Source organism: Leptosomus discolor, chromosome 2 (genome assembly GCF_034619465.1).
Source record: "Leptosomus discolor isolate bLepDis1 chromosome 2, bLepDis1.hap2, whole genome shotgun sequence".
Lineage (NCBI taxonomy): Eukaryota > Metazoa > Chordata > Aves > Leptosomiformes > Leptosomidae > Leptosomus > Leptosomus discolor.
The window spans coordinates 119,300,287-119,324,857 of record NC_141392.1 but is presented as its reverse complement, the minus strand read 5'-3'; the positions used below and the strand labels follow the sequence as shown (position 1 = coordinate 119,324,857).

The window sequence follows — 24,571 nt, the reverse complement described above, 5'->3', positions numbered from 1 at the left end:
TTTGATAACTGTCACATTATCAGCACTCCTGCTGAAATACCCATGTGTTATTAAAAATGAATGTCAGCAGGGCAGAGACTTCTGGGCTTTCTGGAGATGGTCGAGTGTTAGGTTACCTCCTGAATTTGAAAACCCTTGTCCGCTAGGGAACGCCTGATACCCTCTCCAGGTAGTATGCGGTCTGGACGTCTTAATCCCCATAGGGGACACCTCTTGCCAAATAGAAAACAGAAATGTGAGCTATTCCCAAGCACTCCCTGCCGCATTTCCACTCTTCATTTTCCCTGGAAGGGCTGTGTGTGGCATTTATATGTTCCAGCACATAAACGGGCAGCCTGCAGAAAAGCTGGCCGTAAATTGAAGCAGGTGAAATTGAACTCGGTGTCAAGGAGTAACGGAGCACGGCATTCATTGGACGTGAAAGTAAATAACTTATTAAAAGGCACTGTCTTTTAATGGGAACAGAGTGGCTGCAGAAATTCCAGTGGGCTTGGAAATCTGGGCTTGCTTTGCAAGAGCTGATTGGTTTTACTTGAGTGGAGGGACAGTGTTTCTGGTAGAGCAAAATGCTCGTTACACTCTTAAGGCATTTGGTGCGTCGCCTTCACTGTTCGGTTCAACGATCCTTACTCTGATGCTGTCCACCAGCACAAGGACATTGCATTAGAAATTAGGGACTACTTTAAGTTCCCAAGGTGGGGAGAGGAAGTGGTCCCTTTCTACCTGCAAGAGCTATTGTTTTTACAGACATCTGTGTTTTTGATGAGGTGGGAAGCTGAAGCCTGTGTAGGAGTGCCACTGGTGACCTTGGTTAGGGGTCTGCTCTTTTGCCACAAAAACATGAGAAAAAGTCACCAATGCTGGATGCCGGAGGAAGTGTGTGTATTGCCTGTGCGGCGAGGCATGACTTTAAGCACTTTTCAGCTTAGGCCCCAGTTGTCATCACAATTCCTAGTTCCGTATTAATTTGCTTACAGGCTACATGCTGAAGTTGCCTGTCAAGCTATTAAAATCTGGGTTACTGGTGCTGTTCTCTGGACAGGTCGTGAATGAGTTTGATACCGTTGCCAGTATGAATTCTGCTGTGTAAGATCTGGGATATGAACTCCAAAGGAAAAGAGAGTGCTGTTCAAAAATAACAGATGATGAAATTAAAACCAGCAGGCAGCCTTTCAAACCTTCACTGTATAGACCACCACTAATGAAAAATTCAGAGGCAGATTTGGCTTGATGACAGCACTGGAGCTTCCTTCTCCCAGGTGGAGCGCCAAAACATTTAATTCTGTGTGTAAAGCTGCTACCGATGGAAGTAGAATTTGTTTAGATAAAGAAAATTGGAATTTGGTACTCTTCAAGTAATCTGCTGTCTAAACAGGAATTACTAAAAGTAGTGTGTTACCAAAAGTAAAAACACTGGTGAGTAGCAAAGGGAGAGTCGTTTTTCAAGGTAGTCTGCCAGTTTGGTTTGGGCTCCTCACTGTGAGAAAGACATTGAGGTGCTGGGGCGTGTCCAGAGAAGGGCAACGGAGCTGGTGAAGGGTCTGGAGAACAGGTCTGTGAGGAGCAGCTGAGGGATCTGGAGTTGTTTAGTGTGGAGAAGAGGAGGCTGAGAGGAGACCTTATCTCTCTCTACAGCTGCCTGAGAGGAGGCTGTACTGAGGTGGGGGTCGGTCTCTTCTCCCAAGTAACAAGTGACAGGATGGGAGGAAATGGCCTCAAGTTGCGCCAGGGGAGGTTTAGATTGGATATTAGGAAGAATTTCTTCACCGAAAGGGTTGTCAAGCACTGCAACAGGCTGCCCAGGGAAGTGGTGGAGTCACCATCCCTGGAGGTGTTTAAAAGCCATGTAGATGTGGTGCTTAGGGACATGGATTAGAGGTGGGCTTGGCAGTGCGAGGTTAACAGTTGGGCTCAATAATCTTAAAGGACTTCTCTAACCTAAATGACTCCACGATACTTTTTTGTTTCCAGTCTGCAGGAGTTGGAGACTGTGCTGGTCTGCTTGTCATGCTTGCGCAGCTCAGCTAAGGAGCCTGTGATGGCAGCTCTTGCCTTCATGAATTCTAACCTCAGTGAGTGTTTAATCATGCCTCAGAACAGATTAGCTTTTCGGAGGAAAAATGGTGTTTCTGTTCTGGTATCGCCGTCCAGCTTAATGTAATGAGTGATGGAAACACTGTGCCTGAGACACATCCATCTGCTTCCCTCCAGACCGATTTCTTTCTGGCTTTTTCTGCAGCCTAAAGTTATCAACCCGGAACACTTGCCGATGATGGGAACTCACTGCTGCCTTCCCGTACATGCTGGCATCTCTACTTCAGCCGAAAGCATGTTTTTGAGCCGACTTGAAATGGGAAAGAAGGCATTAAGGGGTGAGCTTAAGGGTCTCATCCAATTTAAAAAGCTTGTATTAGCATGACAAGTTGTAGAAGTGTCAGGATACAGAGTCAGCGTCTTCCTAGGGACCTGGCACAGGCTGTAGCCTGCCGGGACCTGACTGCCTATGCTGGTTATCCCCTATTATATTGTATTATTACATTAAGTCACCTTTTTCAGTTGGTGGTGGGGAGGCAGCATGGCCGTGAGACCTTGCGCTTGCATTTGAGACAACAGAGAAAAGCTTCGGGGTCGGTTCCAGATTTTTTCAGAGAAATTCTTCTCGAGAAGCCGGGCGGGTGGATAAGTACTTGAAGGGGTTTGTGCCTTTGCCGCATCTGCTGGTTAAACCTACTGGTACTCCTGAAGTCGGGCAGAAGCGCAGGCTGCAGCTCCCTCCCAGCTAATCCCCGCAGCTGCGGAAAGCGGGTGCTCGTGCTGGCGTTCAGTTTGTCTGGACTCCACCGGGGGCGAGCTGAAGTGTAACGAGCGCTCTCATTAGCTTGCTCCAATTGCACTGCGCTAAGCTCAGCCTTAACACCTACCTGCAGTTAATTAAAAAGATGGAGTTGCTGAGGTTTTATTAGTACAGCGTGTTTGCCAGTAGATGAAACAACGGGAGAAAGGTGGATGACTTGTGTAAATTGTCAGGGGTAGGTGATTACCTGAACGCAGTGAACAGCCCGATTTGGAGATCAGGCTCCTTCCCAGGTGAGCATCAAACCGGCGAACAAAAGAGTTTTTATCATTACCAGGCTGCTGAGCCAGCCTGTCCCCTGAATTTCTTAAAGCTTTTAAGAAGAAAAATCTCTGAGCAGATATGTGCACATGATTCATTTGGCAAAAGCGCTCAGCCAGCTTCCCAGAGGGGAACTAAAATAATTTCCACATACAAGTAAAGCAAATAGCCTGTGTCTTGTTCATCCTACCAAGTATTATTGACTAGTGCTGAGTAAGAGATCTTTGCAGAGCGTTGATGAAAAGGTTGGCAACTCATTCCAGTTGGTCTGGATTATTGCAGCATGGTTGTGTAATACTGAATTGCAAGTAGTCTTCATGGGCTGTTCAGCCTGAGCCACTAAGCCTAAACTAAAATGTTTAAAAACTGTGGCTCACGCTCTTAAATACTTGCATAGATGTACTCTGCAAGAACCAGAGACAATTTAATATCTGTTAGATTCTTCCTGTTGATGTGTAGAACAGATACTGCCTCCTGAGATCCAGCTGAAATGTTCCACTGCGCTGGTATTTGAGACTAGTTATATTTGGCTCATCTTAGTTCCGTATCCAGTTTTACAACTACCAGATGACACCCTAATGGAACATCAAAGAAACCACGAAGGGTTGCACTGAAGTGCTCTCTGAAAGATGTGCTCGGTGAGGTACAGAGCTCCCGCTCTGGATACGAAGGAATTTTGACCACAGGGCAAAAGTGGCTTTCATCTTTTAGACACTGCAGCAGCAGTGCAGTACAAATCCTAACTTCCATGTAAAAGGAAAGAAAAACCCAAAAAAACCCAACCCTGTTTATCAGTGCTTTTTTGAAGGTAGTTTCCTAAACTATCTTGAGCCCTTTTGTTCTTTACTTAGGAGTAAGTTTGGGAAAATAGATGAAACAGTCTTGCTGAATAAAATCCAAAATCGCTTCTAAGATTTTTTTTCGGAAAGGAGAATGGAAGTACTGTGGAAGCTACCGAGCATTTAAATACGAGCAACTCATTTTCGGGTTTGCACGAGAAGCTAGCTGGATGGAACGAACGCATTTTCATCCGTGGCTGGGATGAAACCTGAAGTCGCCGCTCACGCAGCCTTGTTTCTTGTGCAGTCGTGACAAAATTAATCCAATCTGGATGCTGAATCTAGATCTATAAATATATTTATTATAATATAACAAGAACTTAACAGTAAACATAAACTATATACAATACCATTACAGATAACCCTGTTTTTAATATTATTCACAGAAATAGCCAGTTTTGTTCCAGTGTGAGAAATGAAGAAATAAGCTAAATTGGAAATGTTGAATGTGTTTCGGTCTTGTTGACAGGTAGCACCTCCTTTGGAGGTAGACACACACCAACACTAAAATTAGTCCTGCCCCAGGCAGTTAGAAACTTGTGCTCCAATCTTTAGGTTCACACTTGCACCCTGTTCGACATAAATACTTTAAATGACATACTAGTATATAATTTTGTTGTGCTTATTATTTTTTTTCTTTAAAGAATAAATAAAACAACTGCATAACAAAGGCTGGAACCTCACTGTCAAAATGAGAGACTTGAGTCACCCTATAGCTTGACTCAGCTGACTTGAGCACGTTTTCTTTAAATACTGCAAGATACAAATTTCTTTTTTTTTTTCTTTTATTTTATAAACGATTATTAATAAAATAAGATGATTAGCTAACCATCTGCATTGATTTCCCCAAAGCTGTAGGCAGACCTCCCTCCCTATAAAAAGGCTAGCATATTTGGTATGAAATTCAACTAGAGATTAATGGTAAGATCTCACCCATGCCCTGTATAGGACCCTCCTCCTCGAATTACTGGCATGGCATTTGGGATTTGAGTCTGCAAAGGCAAGTGTGGCAACTGTTTTCCCTTTACTTGGAAAGAAATAGGACAATCCTTAGCTTGGGGTTACTTCCTATTTGTGAATTTTAAGATTCTTTCCCCTGCCCCCTCTGTGTTACCCAGTCCATCTCCCATTTGATCCTTTTATGTATAAATTTATAAAGAATTTCCACATCACAATGCTCTCTGGATAGACAATATTTTAATATATATAAAAATATAACCCCTGTGCTGTGCATATACTTACAACTCTACATAGTCATCATTTTAAGTCTCATACTGGGCTTAAGTCTATGCATTTTTCTACCATGGGATTTAAAGTTGTGTGTTTAAAATCTGTAAATAAGAGAAGGCTTCCACACCTAGGGGGAAACTTGAGAAATAAAATGAAATAAAAAACTTCTCAGGCTTTACACAAGAGAGTGGCCTATATCCCACCGTAAGGAATTTTTAGAAAGCCAAAACTGAGTGCGTAGCCACAACAGGAGGCATCCTCTCCGTTTGATGAACACGTGGAAATCCCCCACTACGCTGCGTGCTGCAAGGTGATCCCAACCAGAAGCCAAGAGCCAGTTCAGCAGGAGAATGCCCCTGGAGTCGACACTGTTTTCATTTTGCACTACGGGGATCGAGCGCTGCCCAGTTCACTCATCAGCAGAAACAGGGAGGAAAAGGATTAGAAGCGCCCCCCCGCCCCCGACCTGTGGGCATGGCCACACGTGCCCACACAAGTATCCCCGGGAGCAGAAACTCATCCAGCCCAACAGACCTTTGTTTAACTCATTTTACATGGAATTTGTTACCAATGGCTGTTCTTCTTCTCCCCAGTCCCCACCTCACCCCCCCTTCTGGGCTCTGCCCTAGAGGACCGAAAGATTCGTTTGAGCTGATGGAAGACTGACACCGATGTAAGCCATCTGTCACGCAACATTTCTCTCAGTCATTGGTATTGAAAAGCATGTATTTGTTAAAAACAAATGTAGGAATCAAAGTGGTAAGGGCACTTTGACCTTTCAAATAGATTGATGCCTAAAGTGTAATAGTAAAACTAATCTGCATGGTTATTTTAAGAATCAAGCTTGAGCTCTAAAGTAAAATGCAGATTATTTTTTTTTTTTTTCCTCTCTTCCCCAGCTTAAAAAATATGTGAAATTCTATTGCACCTGGGTTGACCAAAAGCCGACATCCAGAACAAGTGCCACTATAACATCTAGTGACACCCTTGTGTTATTAAGTTACAATATCTTACATAGCACGGAGCTCTGTGCTCCTTGTTCACCAAAAGGTGAGGATGATTTTTCTACATTCAATGTAGACACTATTCAAGACTTTAGAGCAATATGTTCACTGGCTGGCTTTGCTGCTGTTGCTTCTGAAGTAGTAGTATTCTTCTGGCCTGCTTTCTACAGGTACAAACAGTTGTTGCAAACATCCGACTCCTGGGTAACATCAGCCGCTCTGAATGTACTTCTTGATTACTACGCAGCCGTGTCGGAAAACAGGGCAGGGCATATTTGGTAGAAGTGTCCACGTGTTTGTTTTAGGGTCGTAGGCTTCCATGTTGCCCAGGGCGGGTCCTTCGCTGCTAACGATCCCACCAGTGGCATAAATTTTTCCATCCAGAACCACAGCGCTATAGTTTTTAAAAGAAGAAAGTTTTAGTTAGTTGTCTTACCCAACAATTTTCTTTTTAGACTTAAAACAAACCCAGTCTTCTGTAACAAGGGGTAAACAATGAATATACCTTTTAGTCTTATCTATATAAAGCTGTGTGGGCACTTCTCTTCCCTCTCCATTTCTCTCTCCCAAATTAATCCTTTCTCTCTTCCTGCCAGGCAGGTAAATGTTATCTCTAATTTAAACAACAGAAATTAGTCCAAGAAAGACGTTTCTCCAGCCCACGTATGGGATCTGCAGCACATGTAGCAGGACGATGTGTCCCTCTAACATCATGCACACGCAAAAGCAATCCAAGCAATTTGGGGTCCCTGCCGCCTCGGTTGGAATAAACCCTTGCTTCAATTTATCCTCTAATTATCAATTAATGCTGCAAAAGCAGGGGAAAAAACCCCTCCAAAAAATGCTCTGTTGCTTCAGCCCCTTCTGTGGCCGTGCTCTGGCATGGGATCCCGGAGATCCTGCTGGCTTGTCCCCCTCGCACACCCAGGAGAGGTGGTCCCAAGTGGAAAGCCAGCCCAGGGCACGTGGATCTGATGGCTGGGGACATGCAGCCGAGGGACTGGCAGGGGAGCTATAGGTTGGCTTCTGAAGAAGACAAAAAACCTTACTGCTTTTTTAAAAGGAAAGCGTTCGAGTTCAGACATCTCGTGCGTATCAAGGGTAATGAGGCTGGGCTAATCCCGTGGTCCGCAGGCTCTTGGCAGGACAGAAGGTGCGGAGGTGTGGAGGGTATTTGAAAGAAAAATTGCCCTTTGGGCTCATCTCCTCCTTCCACTTAACCCCTCGGCCTCTCCAGCAGCCGCGCGCAGGGCACGACACTTGCTTCGGGCTAATGAAGACGGACAAGGAGGGGCTGGGCTCCTGCCTGCGTGTGTGCGTTTGGAAAGGGCAGAAGGGCGGCAGCGGCAGCTGGGCGGGAAAAGCCTGTGCAGGGCTGCCGTGTCCTCCGGGCTGCCCTCCTGCTGGGCTCTGCTGCTCATCTGCCTGAAAGCTTGAGGTTGCCCCCCAACGTTTAGAGATGATGTTAAGCCGCCTGGGGGTGGCGGTGGCTTTTCTGGTAGTTGGGGTCCCTTCCAGGAGCAGCGGGTGGATGGTGGTGTGGGGAAGGAAAATGGAGACTTGGAGAGTGTGTACGCACCGGAGGAGAGCAGGGAGAAAAAAAGGGGGTGGGAAGATGAGAAATTAATTGCAGCCCAGAAGGTGGCCTAGAAAGTGGAGAAGGGTGGTAACCCTGTAGGCTTAGTAAAAGGAAATTCATTTCTTCTGGCTAATTCTGGAGCAGTGGGAAGAAGAAGGATAAAAAGCGATAATGGCAAAAGACAGAGCGCGCTGGAAGACGCAGGATGAACTGAGACTAAAATGGCACCGACGAAGCCACGTGTTTCTGAAGAACACAAAACTCTGATGTCCTTGCGGAGAAGCAGAGCCTGAGGTTAAAAATAAACCCACAATGACAACAGTGAGGACTCAAATAAGCCTAGTCCCTGGGTACTGCCAGGAAATAGGAAATAATGAGAATCTTGTCAAAATAACTGTTAATCTGAAAGGAGGAGGAAGGAGAGAGAGACTTGAAACACTTGATTAGAGCCTATCCACAAATCAGCAGGGCTGGATGATACATAGCCCAGGGTCCTAAGGGAGTTTGCTAATGAACTTACTGAACCACTGGTAATTATTTTTGAAACGTCAGGGAGAAATGGGAAAGAATGAGGACTTGAGTAAAGCAAGTGTCATCCTGAAAGACGGCTCTGAAAGACAACTCACCTCCGAAGGAGCCAGCGCTGGCGGCAGAGAGGCCCTGCCCAGCAGGGACTCCTGCCAGGGCTTGGGTCCCTACGGCCAGGAGGGAGTACAGGTGGCAGGACCAGCCATGCCAGCGAATCAGACAAACGTGCAAATTAAACCACGGTTTAGGACCTAAGATACTTGTTGGGGGGTGGGAAGCCCATCTCTGTACTGGAACAAGTTACTATTTAAAATCAAGACAGGCTGGGAATTACAGCTTGCAAAATGCAGGGGTGTGGGGGGGAAGATGGTCCCACCCCATGCTGAAACAGTCCCGGTGTGGTGGAGGGACTGCTGAAACCAGCAGGATGAGAGTTTAGAAATGAGGCCATGGGGTAGTGGTTGCCGTTTGTGTTTCACTTTGTTTCCCCTTCATAGCGAAGCTGAAGGAGGTGGAAGCTTATTTGAATTGGGATATGGTTTGGGATGTGCTGGGCGGAAGAGGGTCCGGTGTTCGAGATGGACTGCAGTACAGAGCAGCTTTGCTGCCTTCGTTCTCTAATGAAATGCTGATCAGTCATTAAAAAAGTACCCCTACACAGAGCTTGACAAAAAAAAAGGCAAATGGGTTAATACAGCAATTTTGTTGGGTGAAGTGGGAAAAACCAAACAAACTGCCAAACAAAGAAAAGATCCCCAAGAGAGATCTGGCTGCAGATCTGTCAATAATGGGCAATTAAGAGAAATACTAATGTGAAGCCTGGAGCCTGGGGTGTTGATGATCAAGGTCCAGTGCCCACGAATGGCCTCAGCTAAGTTTTAATTCACTGGTGTGGACACGCTAGTGTAGATGACAGCACCTCGCACCAGCACAGGCGAGGACCTCGGTGACCTATGGGGCCTGCCCAATACTGCTCGTTACCCGATGAGACTGCTCTGCACGGAGCCTCTGATCGGGGTGGGCAGAATGGGATGGACAGAGGGAGGACTCTGTGCGGTGACCTTTCCATCGGCGCTGTCGGTGACCCTGGGAACAGGAGCCCTTCCTAGCTGGCTGTGTGCTGCACAGCTCAAGTCTGGCCTTCAGTGCCTGGTGTCCCCTTGGGCACCTAGGGTTGGGTCTCCAAACAGGGACGTGGGCGCTTTACAAATTCCCGTCTAGTATCTGAGCTGCCCACGTTTCTTCTAGTAAAGGCTCCTCTGCGGCATGTTTAGTAGCAGCTACTCTAAGCCAGAGCAGGCGAGTAGCCAAGCACACCTTCCCGAAATGATCTGGGCCTGGGTTCCTCCCCAGGCCCTGCTCTGGATTAGGGGTCACAGCGGGTGGGCACACGGTGCTCTTGTTCTGGCACCCGGGCTACAGCACTGAAAGAAATTCCTGCCCAGCTGCTGGGACCAGCAACTCAATAGTGTAGCTAATGCCCTGGGGAAGAAATGGATGCTGAATTCCACCCTCTGAAAGACTGTATGAATTTTAAATGGTGATTAGAGTAGCTTCTGCCCCCTCGCTATGCAATTCCCATAGATAAGACTGGCATAAGGCTTAGTTTGTGAATCATGCCTGAGGTTAAGAGAAACAGGGAGCTACTCCTGCTATCAAGAAAGAGGCAGTTTGAAGTACGAAGCAGGTACTTACGTGTGCAGGGGACTTTGGAGACATTCAGGCATCTCCGGGGCTAAAGTGGCAGGTAGGTACTTAAGATCAATTAGGAATTTAGTCCTAGATTGCTGCTACTGTGCAGTATTAGGACAATCACTGCTAATTTCTGGGACCTTAGGGAATAGGAAACTCAAGTGGGCTCTAAAACCTTGAAGAAAGTGAGTGGAAAGGAGTATGCTCATTGCTCTTCATTACTGTGACAATATTTCTTTTCTCCCCTCCCTTCCATCCCATCAGCTGTAAAAACATCATTACCAAGGCTGACGTACAAAGAAAGAAATAATTACAATAATTAGGATGCGAGTTTATTGCTCGGTGCCATTAATCCTGAGAGATAAAATGATTACAGGCTGTCAGAGCCTGGGAAGGAAGCAAGCTCTGCGCCATAGAGCCTTGCTGTGGGGACGCAAACCCTCTGGCAGCTTCAGGGGCAGCGACCTCCCCAGCTAAGGAGCAGCTGGACCTCCGCCTCTCCAGCAGCGTGCCTGGGGTGAAGGTAATCGGCATCAAAACGGAGGTCACTCCATCCCCTCCTTCCAGGAAAATACGTTTCAGCATTTTGCAAATTATTACCCGGCAGGCTAACAACCCTGCTTCCTACTCCCTGGGTAATTACTGCTGCTACTGGAGACACTTCACCTACAGCCCTGCAGCCGATTCTCCCGAGCTGCCAGGCCATCCTTCCTTGCCCAAACCATGAGCGGTGGCAGAGGACCACGCTCTGATTATCCCCCCGACACCGCCACCATTAGTCCGGCCCATCCGCTGACCCCCACGAAGCTAAGAATCGCGCTCCTAAGAAAATCCCAGGGAGGCTGAGGTGCACCAAGGGCTGGTGGGGACCTGGCTGTCCACGGTCGGAGTGCTTGTGTAACCTAAACGCCCTTTAAACCTCTTCTCTGCCTATCCACCTTGCAGACCTTCCCCAGCCTGAGCAAACAGGTGGCAGAGAAGGTCCCTCTCTGACGGCTGGCCATTAAAGGGCTTGATAGAGGAAGTCAATCACTGAATCATAAAGTCATAGAACAGCTCAGGTTGGAAGGACCTCAAAAGATCATCTGGTCCAACTTTCCATGGGAAAGGGACACTAGATGAGGATTATCTAGCACCCTGTCCAGTTGCATCTTGAAAACTGCCAGTGATGGGGACTCCACAAGCTTGTTCCAGTGGATGATTGTTCTCACTGTAAAAAAATTCTTATATTGAGATGAAACGTCTCCTGGTGCAACTTGTACCCATTGCTTCTTGTCTTCTCCATGTAGCTCCTTGTGAAAAGAGAGCCTCCATCCTCCTTGTAGTCACTCTTTAAATGATGGATGAGGTTCCCCCCTGAGCCTTCTCTTCTCCAGGGAGAAGAGACCTAACTCCTTCAGTCTTTCCTCACAGGGCAGGTTCTCCAGCCCTTTGATCACCTTCATGGCCCTCCTCTGGACCTTCTCCAGTCTGTCCATGTCTTTTTTGAATTGTGGGGACATAGTACTCCTGCTGCGGCCCGACAAGATGTAGAGCAAGATGATCACCTCCTTGTCTCTGCTAGGAATGCCTTGCAGATGCAGCCTAGAAGCTGTTCTGCTTTTGTTGCTGCCTTTGACTTTGCATTGCTTTTTAATTAACATTTTTTAATCACATGTGAGCAAACCTACCCGTGCTCCAGCACCAGGGCTGGGCACACATGAGCTGGCGGTGCTTTCAGCTGGGGCCTTGCTGAGTTCAGCTGCCATTTGCTTGGTGGCCACCTTCCCACCAAGAGTGGTACAGACCCTCCACTTTTCATTCAAAAGCATCTTATAGGGAAAGTCTCCTGATGGGCAGTAATTTGGAAGCAACCCAAAGCAGAAGACGTCAGCACCAATTTTCTGTAGAGTTTGAGAGCTGAGTGCCTGGGAGTTCCTGCTCCAGCCCTTCACTCTCCCACTTGTGATGGCCAGACACCAAGCAGTGGGGCTACCAGCAAAGTTTGTTAATTATTATTATTATTATTATTATTATTATTATTATTATTAAATTTCCTGCTTAGTCCTGAAGATCTCATCAGTCTTATCAGGAAATGTTAAGAAAATAATTAAAAAAAATTCCTGTCTTGTAACGTCTGGGGTTGTAAAAGGTTTGAAATGGCGGAATTAGTGTGTTATTTTGACTCCTTGAAGCTTAATATCTTCTGAGGCCACAAATAAAGCTCCTCTCTCTCCTCACTCCTGGCTACGCACGTACACACATTCGCTAATTTATTTGGAGCAGTTCCGTAAACATTATTAAATGTTATCAGTTAGATACACACAGAATCTGCTTAAAAGAAGAAAAAAAATATCCCCACATTTATTAGTGGATGAATTTCCTTCCTGCCCCAAGATTTCAGGAGGGCTTCACTGGAGGTGGGGCTGAACGAGGCTTGTCAACTGGGCGGACTCAGCGCTCGGGTAAGAGAAGCCAGCGGGTACCAGCGTCTCCGTGCGGTGCTGGGCAGAGCGGCAGGCGCTCCTCAGGCTTTTGCTTAAACCAGGGAGCTGTCGGTGAAACCCGCAGCGGGGTTCGCAACGCCCAAGCGCAAGGCGTTGCTGCCGCCTCCGTGGGAGCCGGCGGTCAGGGTGCTGACAGCCTCGGTGGCAGTTTGCGGCCGGGTTGGCAGCCAGGTTGTTATGTTTGGGAGGGCTCGAGCTCGGGTGGCCGTGTTGTGCTGCCAGAGGTGTCGTCTTTACAATGAGATGGATGAATGAGGGTCCAGATTAGTCATGGTCAATTAGGAGGATATCATGCCACTTCTTGGAGCAGGATTATTAGTGTGGGTGTTTTGGCCAGGCTCCACTTATATTCTCCCCTACTCTGTGAGCACTTTCCCGTGCTAATGATCCAAAACCATCATGTGGCATCGTTACTTGTTGCTGAAAACCAACAATGTTTTATTCCGAAGTCCACCGCACATCAGTAAGGTCCCTAGTGCTCTGTCTGTATCAGTTAATCTTTAATACACACCAAAATCCTTCATGTCATCAATGGCTACAGAAAATATTGCTATCAGTCTGGTGTGGCAGTTCTCATCCGCTGTCCGTGGAGCATCATCCCAGCCACACGTCTCCTTCCAGACATGCTGGAGGATTTTGGTTTTTCCCTTCTGGACCACAAACACTTCCAGTTGCGAATGCTGCCTGCTGAACAGACCAGCCTTTATGCCTGCAGGCTCGAGAAGTGCACGGCCATTAAGGAACTGTGCTCCGTAATAGCTTCACCTGGGAATATGCATCCAAACAAGCTGTGCTCTAACGCCTTCCAGCGCCTGGAGTTACCATGAACTTTGCAATGAGGAAAGGAGTCAGCTGGGGGAGTCTGCGGCTGGTGCTGTACATTAGCAATGCCTAGTAGTTAAGCGCAGGAGTCACCATGCTTCGCTGTTCAAGAACAAGGGCTTATTTAAAAAAGAAGAGGGAAAAAAAGAAAAAAATCTACAAACTGACCCTGGTTTTGTGCTGTTCAGCCCGAGTCGAAGTTTTATTAAAGATTTCCATTCGGCAGAACCATCTAATAAATCTTACTGGTTAACAGTCAGAGGAGGAGGAAGAAAATGCTTTTCTGGTGTCTGTTGGGAATTGCTGGTACTAAATTAGCTGCTCTGGAATTATTGCTGGCACCATCACGCTGCCGCTCGTGGAGGCTCTCTGTAGCACACGCCTGTTTGCACGCTGCCTGCATCCTAAGCAAGCAGAATATGGAATTTTTAATCATCCACAGAAATGCATTCGGTATTCTTTTTGCTCGTGGAAAAATAAACCCTTGAAGGGCACAGTGGGAAGGGAGGGCGCCTGCCTGCAAAGCGAGGACTTGCCAGCGCTGGAAGGGAGGGATGTCTTTGCAAGTCTTTCTGGGGGAAGGTGTCCAGAAGAGCAAGGTGTGATCATCTCAGCTCTTCATCCCCATCAGCTGCTGTCTGCCGCCTCCGTCTCCGAAGATCTTGCAAACTTGGAGCTGCCAAACCGGGACGGGGTCCATGTGGCAAGCAGGACGTGCTTGCCTGATGTTTGGGAAATGCCAAATATTTCCCTCACCCGTCGTGTGGAGGATGTTCAAGACCTGCATGTGAACTCTCAGTAAATTTTACAATGCTTTAGGCATATTATTGCTCTTTGCCCACTTGGCGCCATCCCTCAATGGGTTAATTCCAGGTCAACACGAATTTCTTATTGGATTCCATCAGGCCAGGCTTAATCTCAAAATGATGCTCAATTCGCTCTTCTGTTGATTGTGAGCTGGAGTCCTGAACCATTTATTTTTTGTTTTTCATTAGAAGTAATTTAATGTGATATTAAAACCATTTGAATGGACCTTTAATTTTTCACGTGCAGGGAATGCCACAATACATTTCTTTTCCCCGTGCTCGAAGCCATCACGCTCCCCAGTCACTAACATGTAGAAACAGTGCAGATGATAAAAATAAAAGTGATGCGGTCAAGATTTTTCCCAGCAAATTTGATATTGAGTGATTCCTGGTGAGAGGAGATCGATAGCATGCAGTTAATTTTTAAGTTGTTTATGTTGCTGCTTTTAAACCATGTTTTTTGTGATCCATGCTAATGAGTGGAATGAGGAATTTATAGATTCATAGACTAAGGTCAGAAGGGATCTCTGTGCTCAGTTAATCTGAGCTTGTGTATGCGCAGGCCATGGACTTTTCCCCAGGCAGCATCTCTCTTGGAAATATATCTAATCTCCTATTAAAAACACAGTGTTGGTGAGTTCGCCCCCTCCCTGGCTGGTTCGCTGTTTAATTATCCTTGCTGTTGGGAAAGTGCCTCACTTCAAGGCTGAGATGTGTAACTTTCTAGCCCTCCTCGCTGCGCCTCTGTCTGCGAGACTGAAAGCTCTTCCACTTGCTCCCAGTGATCAAGTCACCTCTCAGCCTTTCTTTGATCAACTCCTTAAACTTCATGTCAAAGATTTGATTTGCAACCCGGGGTCATTTTCGCAGCTTCCCTTTGAACTTCTGTGGATATTTACCCATGTTGATGCGTGGACCTGCATTCATCTCGCCAACGCCATACGCAGCAGCTCTCTCTCTTCCCAGCTTCAATTTGTTTTCATTCCAGCGTTGGGGCTCATATTATATATATCCAATATTGCACTGGCCTTTTATCCACCGCATTGCGATGACAGCTTGTGTTGTATAGCTCTGAGTGGCCTCCTTTATGTCCTCCTCCGAGTGCCCGACTTTTGGAGGGGAAGGAGGGAGCAGGGCTGCTACAATTGTGCTTCCTCCATGTAGTACTTTGCATTTAGAATACCACTGCTAGCTTGAGACCACCCAACTGAGACATGCAGATAACTGGCTAAAAGAGCTCCTTCTGTAATAATTTTTCCCACCAAGTGTTATGCTACCTGCAGCCTTTACCAGGGGAGATTTTCTGTTACCTGGATTGTTGGTAGAAATATTAAATGGCATTGAAGAAGAATCAACGCTTGCTACCAGTGGCCTTGCTCAACGGTATCTTCTCATTAACAACTATATTTTGGTATCTGTCAGTGAGGCAGATTTAATCTCTCTAATGTGTGCCTTGTTAATTCCATATAATACCAGCCAAATACCTTGGAGAAATCACAGTATATTATAGCATCACAGTTGCCTTTAGCAGCCAGGCATGTTTTATTAAAAACCAAAACAAAGAACCCAATTGCCCCCTCAAAAACCAAAAGACAATGGGTTGGTATAACAAGACCCATTTTCCATGAAAGCGCGTCGATTGCTGTTCATTATATTATTAGCATCTACTTATTTGTTGCTGCAATCCCAAATTAACCACTCTGGTATTTTGCAGAGGACCAACGCGAGGCTAAGTGAGGCCACTTAGCCTGATGCTGGTACTTTGCGAAATTAATTGCTGCACTAAAATCCTCCCTTTCACCTTTTCAAAATACGGAAACACTTTGGCAGTGCCCTGATCCATCCTGAACTGTAAGAGTTATTGTAAGAGTTATTAAAAATCAACATTAGTGGTTCACTCAGCTTCTCAGCGAATCCTCTAAAGACGCCTGTGTCTAAGACGGCTGTGTTGCCTGATTTGAGAACTTAATTTCCAAGGTCGCATCTTTCCTTGCTGCCAACAGTGACTGCTTTTGGACTCTCACAGCAGAATATGGAACCAAACCTTCTTGCTCCCTTCCAAATACAGATGGGAAATACCCATCCCATCGGTCTGTGTTACACTTTGCTACCTCATCAGCCTCATCAGCAATGGTTTTATAACTGATTAAAATTACAAATTTGATCCCAAAAGGTTTAAAATGCCTTTCTTTTTATCCCTATTAGCCCTTAGTACTTCACTGGTTCCCTCAGCCTCCCGTAGCAGCAGCCAGTTTTTAACCTATTTGTTACTGAACCTCCCATTTTCTCTATTTCCATACCTACTGATTTATTTAGGTTTTATCATATGTTTTACACTTCCTTTTGGCTGAAATATTTTTCCTTGACCGTTTCCCAGCACATTTAAGAATTTTTGAAATTCTGCCTTTTTTTTTGGCATCCAGTTGGGAGGTACTGAACTATTCATTTTTGAGTGACTATCCCACCATAAATGTAGGTTTCCAGTCCACTCTTGCGTCAGGCTTTAGAAAAAAATGTCATTTAAAAGTTTGGAGTTACTTTTTACTGATGGGTGTCAGATTCTACTTAAGCAAAGCCAGTTTATTACGGTGCCTAAGCAGCAGCTTGTATTTAGGTCACCGGTTTACTCTCCTTGGTCCATCACAAGGTCTTCCACTGATTCCTTTCCGCAGGGTGCAGAGCAAAGCATCCCTTCACATTAGAAACCCTGTGAAGTTTTCAGGTGAGAGGCTCAGCCAACAGCCCCTGGTTGAAATCACCCTTGCAAGTGTATTCCAGATACTGAATCAACAGATTTTTGTACCGCTTTACAAAACAGGTGTTCAAAGAGCAGTTCGTCCCTCTCTATGAGAAGACACCGGCATGTATCAAATGTGAAAGTCCCTCGTGTTTCATTTTACTGGTTAGTGCTCTAATCCCGAGCTGCATCGTACCCTTTATTTCTGGTTTGCAGAAGAAAAATATCATTAGCAGCTGCCTGAGCACTACAGGCTCCTCCTCATCCCGCTTCACCTCCTGCCAGAGCGGAGGGACAAGGAAGACCTGTCCGCACACAGCCGCAGCCACCTGGCATGGAGCTGGCAGCTCCGACCTCTTTACTTACAACGAACTGTACTTCAGCAGCCAAGAGAGGGCACTCCATAAATTAATAAAAGAAAAGGAAAAAAAAAAAAAAAGGAGAAAACCAGAAAAAAAAAGCAAAAAGAGAAAAACTGGTCGTGCTTTCTTAAAAAGGAATTTTCTCATCTGCACCAAAGTGAAAGGTTAAATGCAACAAGTTAAAACATGGAGGTGTTTTTCAACCATAGGATGGGGACTAGGGACACCCCTGGGGCAAGGAGCAGAGCTGTTGGCTGAACTTTTGGGAGATGCGGGTCCGTTGCGGCCCCGCTGCTGCCCCATCGCTGCTATTCCTCCCACCCCAGCCAGTGTTTTGCCCGGGTGCTCGCCCGGCACGACTCCTCCACCCTGGTTTCCCGGCACGTCAAGACGCTGCTGCATCAGACATCGATAACAGCCCCTCACCCAGAGCCGGCGGCAGCGTTCACGGCGCAGCGATGGCATTTCCCCGTGAAAGGGATAGCTCAGCCAGTCCCCAGCGTGGGGAGCTGCTCTGCGAGGGGCTGGCGCTGCCTAAAGCCTGACACCAGCCCGCCTCTCTCTAACAGCCACGGAATACTTTTTAAAAGGCCTTTAAGTTCTGCCAGTACCTGCGATGGGTGCCAAGTTTTATTTTTGTCAGCCAGTTTGGGAAGTTTGTTAAACCTGTGACCGGGACTGGGGAAGCGAGCCCAAAAAGCAATCAAAAGCATGTAATAAATAATAATTAATATCAGTGTGTGGTGCTGACTCAGTGTTTTTTTTTTTCTTTCAAGGATCTTTTAGCTAGTTAGCAAAAACATGTTCCACATTATGGTGGGCTCTCCTACAGCGAATATTTATCATCCTCCAGTTATACATGGCAAACTGAGGAAAGCAGCATTCCTGTAGTCACTGGAAGAGCCCAACACACATCCCTCCCCGTGATCGTAAGGAGATACATGAACCATAGAAGGGTCCTGGATGTGCACTTTGGGAAATGCTGCATCCCTGAACGCCTACAAAAAAGAGATGAGGGAAACCCCGAGATGGTACACACCTCCCTTCCCCTCGCCCCTTCACTGTTAGGTTATATTAGCTTATTTATCAGCAGAAAATGTTAAGGCACCGGTAATTCAGTTTCAATGGTTTTTCTCACCTGCAGAACTGCCTGGAGTGGTTCATGTTGGGACCTGCTTTAATATTGCCTTTCTCTGGGTCATAGATGGTGGTTGCTCGTGCATAAGCTCCTCCAAGAATAAAGATGAACCCATTGAGAGTGACTGCAGGAGCATATTTGTTATCTGTCAATGGAAAGCAACACTGAGATCAGTTTTAGGCTCAGGTTTGGAGACTTTTTTTATTTATACATTCCCCTTATTTATAGATAAGTCACGTTTCTCTAAACCTCCAAGGTTAGGGAAAGAAAAATGAGGAAACCTTTCCTGGTTTTGTCCTCCTCTCTCCAAGTTCTCAAAGGCACGTTTTAAAGTTCACCAGTCCTTCATCCCCCAGTACGCACCTCCCTCTAAACTGGTAAAGAACAATTATCCTCTCCCGAAGCCTAATGGAGTCACCACGAAAGCTCCACTCTTACATATGAAATTAAGATGTCAAGTTGTTTCAAAATTTTGAATTGCTGCACATTTTAACTCAGATGCTTCTGATGCCTGTGCAGTAGCTAAGTACAGAAGAAACCCACAGCGCAGAGACCTGCTTAATAATATCCAATAGCTGATTCTCTTTTGTATTCTGCTTTTGCTTGTGGGAAGGTCACCCACATAATCCGGAAGATTTTCTCTTTTTCCCCTTCATTTGTCTTGTAAATTCACCTGCATTTTTATTTTCAGACGTGTGTGTACCTCCAAGCAGTCCTGTATTTTAGCAATGAACTGTGTGAGGTTGGAGTTTGAAATTAAGCAAGTCCCTTATCCTCAGACAAGTTCAATCAAAGCTTCCAAGGATGCTTTAAAATTCTTATGTTAGCTGTGGCATTATTAGAAATATTGGTAAAACTAGCCAGAAATTATTGAATAAAATAATTCTATTTTAATTAGTTGACTTGTCCTGTATGTTGCTAGCACGCCATATGCACATTATTAAATACGAGCCATTTGGGCTGAAATTCCTCATGATAGTGTCTGTCTTGATGTGATACAGCTTTTTTTTAAATCAACATTTCAGTGAAACCAATCAGCAGTGTCTGGGAACAAAAGATGGAAAATACATTGCTTTATTTGAGTTAAAATAAGTTTCACAACCAGTTCTCTAAGAAGCAAGAACCAAAACCCTTTGCAGCATGAAGCAGACATTTCCTGGGTGGCTACCCTGGTGTGAGGGGACACTTCTACTGAAATCATCCCTATGTGGCTGTACGTTAACGCTTCTCCAAAATCTACATTTTTATATGCTCAGAAAGGGGTGATCCTTTTGCATCTCCAGTGGAGAATCAGCCTGGACACAGTCCTGGCATCTTCAGCCCCTGCAGCCCTCCACCCAAGTGCGGGGAGCTGGGGGCAGCGTGCTGGAGAGGAGGTGCGATATCATCTTTACTACGCTCTTACATCTCCGCTAACAGCCTCTACATCACGTTGAAGGGCTCTGTGTGTTCCTGCCAGAGCAGTAAAACTATGACTGTGTCCTTTTAGGAAGACAAAAAGAGACGGGCTTAAACCAGGCCCAGCAGCTTTACCGTTGGCATTTGCTTACCTCTTGCACGGCCGGCCTTGAAACCCTGAGGTTCTTGTAAAGCCACCTTATTCCACTAAATATTTAACAAGAGATTTAATTTGACATGAGTTAAGCAAAAGCTGATGATTTTCTCCAGAAAAGAAATAATTTCCTTAACTGGGATTCGAACTGGTTAAACTAGAACGACGATGCCGGGTTTGTGCTGCTGCTGTTCCAGCATGGCCATGGGGTGCTCTGGCTCAGTTCACCGCACCCCACATTGGTGCATGCGCAGGGGGATGTACGCAGGTGCAGCACCCGGCATGAAAACACACAAAACGTGTTATGGGTTAAAGTTGGGCTCCTATTATGCTGAGTATCTACAGGCATATGTCAAAAAAACACGGATGTATTAGGAAAATGTCACTGATCCTTGGGAACAGATGGGAAGAAACTAATTCAGCCAGAAAATAGAACAAGGAGTATTCAGTTTCTTCTCAGTGCCACTAAGCCACTATAATTTATCAGAAAGACTTATCTGTCCTAACAACCCGTCTCGCATCCCCTTCCAAATCAGACTTGCATATGTGACATTTTTTCCAGTTAAAGACACTCATCAGAAATTTTCTGTAGTTAATTATCACGTCTTCCGTTTTTGGTTTTTTTTTTTTTTAATTCGACTAGCACTGTTTTGCAGAAGAATGAAACTTGCATTAAAAAACCCCTCAGCTCCCAAATCTCACAGGGAAATTATTTGGGGCTCCCTCAAGGCAGAAACAGTGACTTCTCAGGAAACTGAATCATTGACTTCACATTCCTTTTTGTTAAAGAAAGAGAGGAAACCCCCTTAGTTATTTTTATAGTGACTTTTTTTTTTCCTTTTCAAACAGGCAGACAGTCTGATACCCTTTTTCTTTCTTTTTTTTTTTTAAGAGGCAATCGTGTTTGATTCTCATCAATTTTTCAATACATCACCTATCTGTTGTCTTTTTACTGCTTTTGGCTTTATCTACGATTGCATAAATTGGTATAAAGTAAGACTGAGATAGGGAAGCAGAGAAAACTCTGCTGTTTCTTTCAGGAAGGGAGAAGTTCACAGCAAACAGTCTCCTAATCCTGATGAAGATATGGCAGAAAGACACAAGAGACACCCCTCCAGAGACAGGTAGAGAGAAAACAGTGTGTTTTATTTTTGTTTTGTTACCATGGAGGCAGAAATTATTCATGGATACAGGGAGCCTGGAAATCTGCTCATTCCTGCTACCTATGTGTGGATGATCACCTCCAGTCTTTAACCTTACTTTGTCCCAGGTGCTACCCACACTCTTCCCTTGTTGTTGTCCTTTCCAGGGCTTGGTAACCTCATGCAAACACTCAGGAGACTCCAACTTCTGTCGCTACTCTAAGTGCTTAACATGCCCATAGCACACAGCGGGTGGCCGGGGAGCCTAATTTTTCAAAAGCATGTCCCGGTTGGGCTTTTTGGTCAATGCTGCTGGGTGTGGACATGAGCTTCAATGGGTCAGAGGCTTACTGTGGGATACAGCAGGGACATTGGTTATTTCAAAAGTCTGCTGGAGGAAGGAAGAAAGAGGCGAGGAAGCATGGAAACAGAGAACCAGCCTCCTTTCCCCTCCAAAATTCAAGTGTTGGGACTGAGATATAGTTACCCGTTTCAGGCTGGAAAATCTTAAACGGGATTTCTCCAGGACAGCAAGCACACTTGAGATTAAAAGGCAGAATAAATGTAAAGGAATTAACAGATAAAAGGTACTCTTCTCTCTCCAAGTGGACAACATCATAACATCACTTTCCTTTGCTGATGCTATAGGAAAATATGCAAGTATTTCTATTCTAGTGACAGGACATTGCAGGAAGGGGTATGCACTCAACGACAATCCCAGAGCCGGAAGCGTCCGTCACATGGGGCTGATAATTTAATTTACAGTTGTGTTCCTCACTTACTAATGACAGCATGCTCTCTGTGATGTGTTTTGTGGCTCTTGTATCTCTCAGTACATTATATGGTCAAGTAGCACAGTTCTGCCCTCCCTTCATGATTGCTTAAAGATGTCACGGTGCCTTCCAGTAAAACGCTCGGTCAGAGGCTGAAGTGGCATTACAATGAATGGCAGCAGCACTTCATGTGGAAAAAGATCATTAAAACCACGATGGTCTAACATTTTTATCAGGAGGAAGAAATGCGGGCATGCCACCAGTCCAGATACAATGCCAACTGAAGGGTCTCCCTGCAGGCACAGGCGGCTGGTGGAGGGGTTGATGCAGATTGGAGAAAGGAGACTAGTTAACAGAAACTAAATCTATTTTAATAGTAAGTGTCTCTTCCCCTCCCTGAATACTATGCAGACAAGCTCAAGAATGGCATAGTTATGGATAAGATAACGTCCCTCAGCTGCCGGGAGACTGCAGTCTGATCCTTAACATAGCTCGTGAGGCTGAAGTGCAGATACTGCAATTAACAGCAGGGTCTCAGATGTCAGCCTTTCTGGCACGGTGCTCTCCTGTTAGCTGATTTCTCATAACTACACGACTGGTCGCGGGGCCCTATGGTTTCCCCAGTGACCCTTGAGCAGACCCTCCTCAGAGACCCCGAAGTTGAGTGTCCTCACTTGCAAATGCCGCGTTTTGTGTAAGCTGTGCCAAAGCAGGCGGCTTCTCCTGCCGTTGTGGGGCAGTCTCAGCATCAAATTTACAGGAAAAATGTTGATGAACTGAAAAGAGTTGGACAAAGCACAGCCACACAGGTGAAGCAGAGGTAGGAAGTGAAAGGGAGGACATCTGCTAAAGGGCAAACACAAAAATACTGACTTTGCTGGGTAGAGGGCAGAGTAAGTTTACTTAGGGGGGAACACATCAAGGAGCGGAAAAGCCCTTCTGAAGGGAGAATATGGCATATATGGAGGAGAAATGGGTGACACAAAGGAAAGTAAAATTTGAGCTTATTAGTAGGAAAACCACTAAGAACTAGTCATGGGAAGAAAAATACATTGATGGATGAGATGAAACACTCATTGCTTTGAGACTTCTAGGTGAGAGCTGGCCAAACCCGCACACGGGTACTGAACTATTGGCCTTGGGGAGAGGGACAGGCCAAGATGTACATCTGATTTTTCTTGGAAAGTCTAAAAATAAATTAATGGGAATGATTATGCCTTTTAGCCAAAATAAGGCATGGGGCAGTGCAGTAAAAACGCATAGATGCTGCTAACACAGTTTTCCAGATAGTTCTTGCATTTTTAACTCTGCGATCGTCTCACTTTGGTCAGATACATCACGGCAGGAGTAAACAGTATGGTGAGGAACCAGAAACTCAGATTAGAAAAGAGAAATGCTCATAGATCTTTGACATCTGTGTTACCACAGTTCTCTCCAGATTTTAAAATTTAATAGTGGTGATGACTAAACACTAGTTTTCTTACAATACAGAAACATTACTTGAAACTTGTAATTCCACAAATACAGACACTACTCAGGGTATTAAAAAAAGGTCTATTTTAGTGACCCGGCATGAAGGCGCAAAGTGAACTAAAAGGCAGCGACAAGATAATTAGGCTTACTTACAATCACTGACTTCAGCATGTCTATGGCCATCGTGTTAAATAAGACAAACCTCAGGAAGCTGGGCATGAAATACATTTTTAGCAGAGCTATCTAGGACAGCCGGGCAAGAAAGGGAAAGGAAGGTGCTGCAAGTATGTAGCCTGGGTTCATTTACTGTTGTAGGACTTCGGGTTGACAGCAGCAAACTTCTTACGGTTCAAAACACAAGAAGGGGATGTGCAAGGTGTTTTACCAAAAATACGCAACATGAAAGCCCTGAGAGGCTCCGTTACCCCAGTAACATCAAGCTGAGGGCTGCGCTGTTGTGGGAACATCTGCCAACTCCAAAGGTGGGGAGGACAGATGCAGGGCAAAGGTTGGGACACTGAGAAAGACCCTCTCCTCTCCAAACATGGATGTGTGTAATCAACCTACCCAAAGGTTACCACAGCATCCATGTGCAACGTGTTGTGAGTGTCATACCTACTGCACGCAGGCACCCACATCCCAACACCTCCTCGAAGATGAAGGCTAAAGAATAAATGGAAACTGTGAGTGAATTCTCTACTTTTTCCTAGAAGAAATCCAGGCAGAAGAGGGCAGGGGCTGAGCTGCATGGACTTTCTATCGGTCCCTACTCCATATCTCCTCTGCACAGGCAGGATGTCAGTATCCAGCCTGTTTCGCCTCCATTCAGGTTAGACAAAATATGATCCTCCTCCTTGCCACGGTGATGCCAGTGTTGCCTTGGATTAGGCCGGCACACGTCGCATTGGAAGAGATGGACCTGTTGGGTTCAAATGTGTGCCATGTTGTGTTCAACTCACTATCATAAAATACCACAGTGACTTGAGATGGGTACTACTGGTCTAAAAATCTCCACAGACCTTGGCTACTTTCAATTCCTGCATCTACTGTCGCATATCTGAGCATGCTTGAGGCGTTTTTAAATAATCTGTTGTCCTATTTGAGGTCAAACATGTTTCACTGACCTCTGGGGTGACCTTAACCAACACAACTCACTGTCAGATGTCTCAGCTGACTTAGCTCAGAGGGACACCTTAAGAATTCTCACAAATCAACACAAAAAGGCCCTGAGGCTGTCAAAGGCACCCCAGCAGTGATCATATCAGGGTTAATCTTAGCTCCACTTTGCAAAAT

General features: G+C 45.6%; 1 protein-coding gene across 2 annotated transcripts in view; it reads right to left on the bottom strand.

Annotated features, from left to right (window-relative positions):
* Window positions 1-6,398: 6,398 nt before the first annotated feature.
* Window positions 6,399-24,571, bottom strand: part of KLHL29 (kelch like family member 29) — a 253,368-nt gene continuing 235,195 nt past the window's right edge. For both annotated transcript variants that reach the window (XM_086461618.1, XM_086461619.1), the window contains 2 exons: window positions 18,339-18,483; window positions 6,399-6,582 (listed from right to left, as the gene is read on the bottom strand). In XM_086461618.1, coding sequence (XP_086317744.1) covers window positions 6,399-6,582; window positions 18,339-18,483 — 329 coding nt within the window. The remainder of the gene's footprint in view (window positions 6,583-18,338; window positions 18,484-24,571) is intronic.